The sequence below is a fragment of the Monopterus albus genome, unplaced genomic scaffold, assembly GCF_001952655.1.
Source record: "Monopterus albus unplaced genomic scaffold, M_albus_1.0 scaffold84.1, whole genome shotgun sequence".
In the NCBI taxonomy this organism is placed as follows: Eukaryota; Metazoa; Chordata; class Actinopteri; order Synbranchiformes; family Synbranchidae; genus Monopterus; species Monopterus albus.
Genome location: NW_018127964.1, coordinates 890,918 through 898,175, shown reverse-complemented (window position 1 = coordinate 898,175; position 7,258 = coordinate 890,918). Strand labels below are relative to the sequence as shown.

The window sequence follows — 7,258 nt, the reverse complement described above, 5'->3', positions numbered from 1 at the left end:
CCAGCCACATCGACCTGATCAGTGTTTGATTGTTGTGTCTTGTTGCTTTTCTTCTTTTGTCTCTCTTCTATCCACTCACCCCAACCCGTCGAGGCAGAAGGCCGCCCACCAAGAGCGGGGTCTGTCGGAGGTTTCTTTCGTTAAAGGGAGTTTTTCCTTCCCACTGTCGCCAAGTGCTTGCTCAAGGGGGATTTGTTGGGTTTTCCCTATGTAATAATATTGATAACAGTAAGGTCTAGACCTTACTTTGTAAAGTGTCCTGAGATGACTTTTGTTGTGATTTGGCGCTATACAAATAAAATTTGATTTGATTTTGATTTGATATACAACCACACATGCGTTTCACACACTTAACTGCTCAGTGAAGAAACTCAATCAGGAGTTGGGCCTTCTGTTGTGTTACTTATTTGGTGGGTTGCTAAGGAACACAAGATGTAGCTCTGAGAGGAGTCCGGGGATGACTTCTATTGTGGAAATACTCACTGATACAGGCTGCGTGTGTGTGTGTGTGTGAGCCCTTGTTGGGCCTTCTGTTGTGTTACTTATTTGGTGGGTTGCTAAGGAACACAAGATGTAGCTCTGAGAGGAGTCCGGGGATGACTTCTATTGTGGAAATACTTGCTGATACAGGCTGTGTGTGTGTGTGTTCTTTCAGCCCTCTTTATTAGCTCTGGATGTGGATACTTCAGGCACTTTAAACTGGGTCCCGAGATCCTTAAAACCATCGTGAGATCAAAGACGGTCCAGATTTTAAACATTAAGTGTTTTAATTTTTCCTTGCTTAGCAGAAATATGTAATGGTAGATTCAGTGCTTGTCTCATCACACACTGGGAATATAACATGTTTAATGTAGAAGACATTTATCCATGTGACAAGTGGTCTTTTATTCATGCAGTCTGACTTAACTCGTGTGAACTGGGCCAATGACTGCTTTCTGCTTCTTACAACTTCTAGTTCACAAGAACATGTTCAGAAAACATTCATATCTAAAAGAGGAATTTCCTTGTATTTGTGTCAAATGGAGAGAAGAGGGAGCTGTGTGCAAAATGTGCCGTAACATTATCTGTCAGATATCAGGGTTTCCCTACCACAAAAAGGTTAGTGAATGTAAAAAAGCAACAAACCAGAATGAATGTAATAACAATGGTGAGTTATATGCTCTGAAAAATAACACGGCGGTAACCTGAGTTTAAAATGAAACCCAAGCTGGCAACAGGAATGACCTCTCAATCAACAATCAGTGTTTGGATGAACGTTTCTGTGACTAGCAGCACTGCCAAGCTATTCAAACAGCTGACTGGATGTTTCACTGTACTGTCAACTTAAAGCAGGATGGCATTTACAGCCATGGATCAGATTAGCCCCCCCAAAGAATACATGATAGGTTACAACTCTGTTGGGGAGTAATTCTTGTGAATAGTAATAGTGATAATAGATGTAGACTATTTTACTAGTAAAAAAATTGCTAATGTAGCTAACACCGACTGAATCAGCTAAGTTATGTTAGCCAAGGAAGCTAGTTAGTAAATAATATGTTATAAATGTAAGTTAGAGCTTTTTTCAATCCACAGAGATATTTAGCGCCTTTCAGATCATTTTGGTTGACAAAGTTAGTGACCATCTGGTGAACAAAGGTGACTATTTAGTATGTGCCAGATACAATTCTCAGGACAGGGTGGAGCCCAGAATCAGAGCAAAAGGAGGAGAGGGAGTATTGCACACAAACAACTCCAAATGAAGGCCTATATTGTTCTGCATCTGCTGGAGGTGTAAATAGGGAACTGACTATGAACACATTTGCCTTAATAGCTTAAAAGCTAATATGTTGGTGTTGTGTTTAGAATCTGTTTAGATTTAATAAATAAATAATGGTTAACTGATTATCAAACCTACTCAACTAACTGCTTCAGCTACAGATCAACAACAGAACATTTTGTTTCACCAGAAGAATTTTAATAGGTCCTAACAGGCTTTTCTGCACCGGATCAGCAGAAATGTGACGTGGAGAGAAAGCAAATCTGGAAATGTACACACAGAGGGACGTTTTGTAGTGCAGATACATCTGACTCGATGACCTAATCTTTCAGCTCAACCTGTCCAAGAGGAACTGGGTGTGTCACAGTGTGGCAGTCTGACAACACATATGAACTACACTTTTGGATCCAGACAGACCTGAACGGCCTCTGCTTTAGGGGGCAGCATCACAGAGCCCTTTGCTCCTGTTGAAGAAAATTATCTTAAGAAGATTATACATCTGCAGTCCAAATGTATGATGTGTAGCAGTACTTGTGTCTTCATTTTGCAGATTAATGTGGAGCCATACGTTGGCCATTTTGTATGACCCAGTGACTGAACTCATTCACTCCAAACAGAACTACAAACTGTGACAGACAGCACTGTGTCAATGTGCACGTGACTTGTGTTAATGGTCCTGTTCTGTTCATTACACCAGTCATTTACCCACAGAAGTAGGCCTCATTTACATAAATGTAAATATATTACAGCACTGCACTTTCATATGAGTTTAGGTTATTTTAAAACATCAGAAAACCTTTTGTGTTTCTGTCAGTACATACCCAAATGCAGATCAAATCTCCATGCAGGGATGGGATCATTTTCCCTCAGGCCACTGTCAGCCGGCAGGGGGACAGACACTGTGATTGGCTCATTCACCTGCAGCTCCACTCCGTCACTGGCCAGTAAGTGAACAGAGATGGCTACTACGGGAGTCAACTCAAACTTCTTCTCTGTCCCTGTGAGAGAGAATGAAGATGTAAGAGTGGGAATAGAAAAGGGAGTGAGAATAAGGTACTGTACACATTATGGGAGCTGAGAAAGGAGCAGATGGGGGAGCTTTTAACATAAAATGACATAGATAAAGCAGAGTTGTCAGAGGAAAAAGACAGGAAAGAAAACAAGGGAAAGGCAGGAAAGAAGGAAACAGGGTAGAGAGTAAGAAAACAGACAGAGATTGGAAAGTGACAAAGCACAAGTATACTTATATTGCCTGTAGGGCGATGGTACTGCTGTGTGTGTGTGTGTGTGTGTGTGTGTGAGTGTGTGTGTGTGTGTGGGGGGGGTCTTTTGAGGGGCATTCAAGCTGAAAAAGAAAGAGGACACAAAACCGAGGACAGACAAACATCAAGAGATGGATGAACCACATGAGAAAATGCAGGCACGGGGCTTGTGTTATAAGAGAGAGCACACACAGGGGTTATTGTATTTCAGGACGTCAGACTGCAAGGCCTCTCCAGGGCAGTGTCTCTCTGAGGTACTACTGCTTCCACCCACTCTCAGCTACCTCCTCCCCATCTCTCTTTGGCCCTGCTTCTATGATGGGGTCTTTAACTCCATATTGCTGTTACCATTCTCCAGGTCAAGTCTCACCTGTGCTGTTCCCACTGAGGATCTGTAGGTGGGGAAAGTGCTGGATGTGCGAGGGGGAGCTGGCCACAGTGAGCAGAGCAGTGAGGTTGGTGTAGAATGTGTTGGAAGGCAGACTCAGAGCTCTGCGCTGGAAACGAACACTGGGCTGATGCCTGAGACCTTACATAGTGACAGATATACAGATGTCAGGAAACATGTACATGTTCAGTGCATGTACTGTGTTGCTTAAAGACAACGTTGGCAATTTTTGGTTATTTTCCACAAATTCCATACAGACTAAAATCAACAATGAATTTGGTGTACTCGCTGAAATGTCTATGAATCCAAAACCTGGTTTAGCCCATTTATCTCACTGTTATCCAAAAACTATTAAAAACACACCAGCGAGCTACAAGTTTCTTTCTGACAAACTACATCGGGTACATCTCTTGTCAAAGACGAGCTCCAAGTGCTAAGAAGGTCATTTTGTAGTCTCTGAAGAGTCAGCTGCACATGGGCATGTGGTCTATGCTCTGTTTACACCTCTACACTATAGCGTCTTGTGTTGTTAGCATGTAATGTCATTGCTGAATCTTTAAAGGACAAAACCTACAACAAAAGCTGAATATAATTATAGCAAAAAGCAATTAAACAAGATTTTCTTGTTCAGTTGCCATATTTATTTCAGTGGAGAAATTTGAACTTAAAACTTTGTTTCAGGATGCTTTGCAAGGCAATTTTCTGCTCTTCATCTTCACCCATAACCTTGTTATATATTAAATCATGAATATTAGGCTCAATGGAGGTAACTCTACAGTAAAGATGTCTTGCCCAAGCCCAACAGTCTGATGCCCCTTTCTGATGTTTTCTTGTGGAAGTAATCATTTCCTTTTCATTTCTTCCCATCGCTATCTCCCATCCAGTCTGTGCCTGCCATTACCAAATTATGGATCAAGTGTAATAAACATTAAAAGCTGCATGTAGCAGGACTCAGCAAGGTGATGTCATTGTGGTCCAACTGTGTCGAGTGCACATTCCTGAGCAGTGAGACACAGATCCAGCTGTATATGAATGTTCACTGTGTTTGTGTTTCTAGCTGAACTTGCCATGAAGTTTGGCTCTGCTGCATGAGTGCCTCTTTCAACTTTGGCTTCTGCCTAAACGCTTGTTCTTGAAATTCATCCGGGAATGTAATTTCCCTTCTGTGGCTCTGTTGTTGTGAAAGGAAATGACCGTGTTTCTGTTCTTTGTGAGTTCCCCTCTTCTTGTCTGTTTTCCCTCCACTTTTTTCCTCACCTCATCCGTTCCTCCGTCGGACACTGCTCTGCCCATCCCCCTTTCTCCCCAACTGCTCCACCCACAACCCCACTTCCCAGCACATACTATATTATCCGCCTCCTTCTCCTCTTATTCTTCCGCCTCCTCTATTCCTTTTCTTCATGCCACACACCAAGGTTTATCACTCCCCTGGGTGCCCATGTTCACAACATCATGACAAACAGAGTGTGTCGGACATACGGCAGAAACAATGCTCTGCTCAGGCACGTGTTGAGGGCAGTGGGTACTCAAGTGGTTTAATATGTTAATGGTGGCTGTATATTTATATGTGCTGTGTCTGAGGGTTTTTTATGTCAGACAAAACAGCTGATGCATTATCTTACTCCCCTATCAGCCAGAGACACAAAAGGCCAACAAAGATATTAAAGTGATTCTGTCTTGAGTGAAGAGAAGCCTCTTCTAATATAAATACACACACTTTAACAAAGAGGCAGAAAAATTAACTTGTGACGTGAATGTAGTTTTTTTTTCCATTATCTAATCTGTGTGATCTTACTCATCAGCAGGCCATTTAATGTACAGTATAGGTCAGGCTAATAACAGTATCTTTATTAAAAACAGTTATGTGAATGAATCAGTGTTAATTCTAATTATTAAAGAATGGGTGAAAATCTGAGTCTGCAGCCAAATTACTGCAACGCTGTACTCAAGCACAGCATTGTTTTGAGGAAGATGCTAAAGTCTGCATGTTAACATGCACACAAGGACAATGCCAGATGTTACACAGGTATAACATTTGCCATCTTAGTATTAGATGATACAGGCACTGCCTAGTTAGCACTAAACACAAACTACAGCTGAGGCCAATGATAACATTAACTGTTCTGCAAGTATATGGTCATAAACCAAAACATGTGAAAAATGTACATTTTGATGATGGCCCTAGATGAAAAGTCAGAGAATAACCAAAGTGATTAATCTAGAGGGGTTGTACAAAACTTTATTTCAACCCATCCCACAGCTTTTGAGACATTTATTCAAAACTGCATGCCCACTTCACAGTGCCACTGCATGAAAAGTCATGGGATCACCAGTAGCATTTAACTTATGGATGGTATGAATGTCTGTACAAAATTTTATGGCAATCCATCTAAAGGTTGCTTAGATAATTCAGTCTGGAACAATGTGGTGGACAGACCCAGAGGACAAAACTATCATTCCTAGAGCCACGCCGCTAGCATGTCTAAAATAAACAGAGAGCCAGAGGTTAGATTTTTATTTTAAAAATACCTTTTGCAGCACAAATACTCCACAGCTGAACAGTTGTTTTTTCGCTTGCAAAAAACAGACAAAAAAAAAAAAAATCTATAACCAGCTGCTCATTTTCATGTTCTTCTCATTTTTCTGTTCACTTTCTATTGGCTATAGCATATTCTCAGCAGTGCAGGAAGAAAACTGTACACCATAGTGACCGATGTCTACGGGTGTGCGTAAACATAAAATCTGGATGAAACCGGGTCTTCTGACAGCATTCACAGACATTTAATAAAATGGAAAAAAACACAGGTATTTCTAATAACATTAACAGTTTAGATCATGTAAGTCATGACAGTGTGACACCGGCAGCCATAATTTATTATTTACACCTGTGCTTCTCCTACTGTGACATGTCAAAAAGTCTTTTATGGAAAAAGTGCCAGTGATTATGACCAACACTGAAGAAGAGTAAGCAGAGCTAAACACACAAAAAAGCACAAGAAAAAGTATCCACAGGAAAACAAAAGGTGGCGTTTACCTTGTAAGCCTGAAACAATCTCCACCACATCTTCATACACCATCAGAGTTGCAGCTCTTTCTGGTAGCAGCTCCAGACTGATGGAGGAAAATACTAGAACACAAACAAAACCACACGATGTGTACACTGGCCACATTAAGTGAGAGAATAAATGTACTATTAGATAAGAACCAAACTGCCATCTACCCCGACGCTTTACTGATCCCTATCAAACAAAACAAGTTATTTAATCATCTTTATTTTTAACAGCCCTCATTTCATTTGTGCAGGCCACAGGTTTGACCTAGCAAGCTGCACTTCTACCCCTCTCCCTTCCTTCCTTCCTTCCTTCCTTTCACTCCTCTATTGTTCAGAGCTGGTAAGCGTGATAATCCAATTGGCTGCCATTCCGTTGGCTCATAATACCCTGCCACCGGCCTTCCTTCCCACCACAACACACGCGATGTACTGCAGCCTCGTGGGAGGTATTTTGTGTCAAAGCGTGTGTTGGGTAGGTAAAGGAAGCTTAAGCTGACCCCTTGCTGGGTTTTGGCATCTACTGCAATAAATTAGTAATAGAGCACTTCACTTATTTTTAGCTAACATGCCTGGCAGAAACTCACAAGTTTTCATTTTGCACGCATGCACACACACACACACAAACTGGGAGTACACATGGAAATCAATAACCTGCAAGCCAACACTCCCAGTCTGAATGTTGGGTATTTCACAACATCCCCACTGCATTTGTCTCTCAGTCCCAGACAGAGAAACACACACACATACACCTACCAGGTAATCTGGAGGGAGTCCAGGGCACAGAGTTTGGCACATATCCC

At 41.6% G+C, this 7,258-nt stretch overlaps 1 protein-coding gene across 1 annotated transcript in view; it reads right to left on the bottom strand.

The window, feature by feature from the left end:
- Nucleotides 1-7,258, bottom strand: part of fam171a1 (family with sequence similarity 171 member A1) — a 25,173-nt gene that overhangs the window by 9,389 nt on the left and 8,526 nt on the right. Inside the window, exons 2-5 of the mRNA XM_020607165.1 lie at nt 7,212-7,258; nt 6,441-6,533; nt 3,389-3,547; nt 2,578-2,754 (exon numbers count right to left, since the gene is read on the bottom strand). The exon at nt 7,212-7,258 is cut by the window's right edge and continues 169 nt beyond it. Of these exons, the coding sequence (XP_020462821.1) occupies nt 2,578-2,754; nt 3,389-3,547; nt 6,441-6,533; nt 7,212-7,258 (476 nt within the window). The remainder of the gene's footprint in view (nt 1-2,577; nt 2,755-3,388; nt 3,548-6,440; nt 6,534-7,211) is intronic.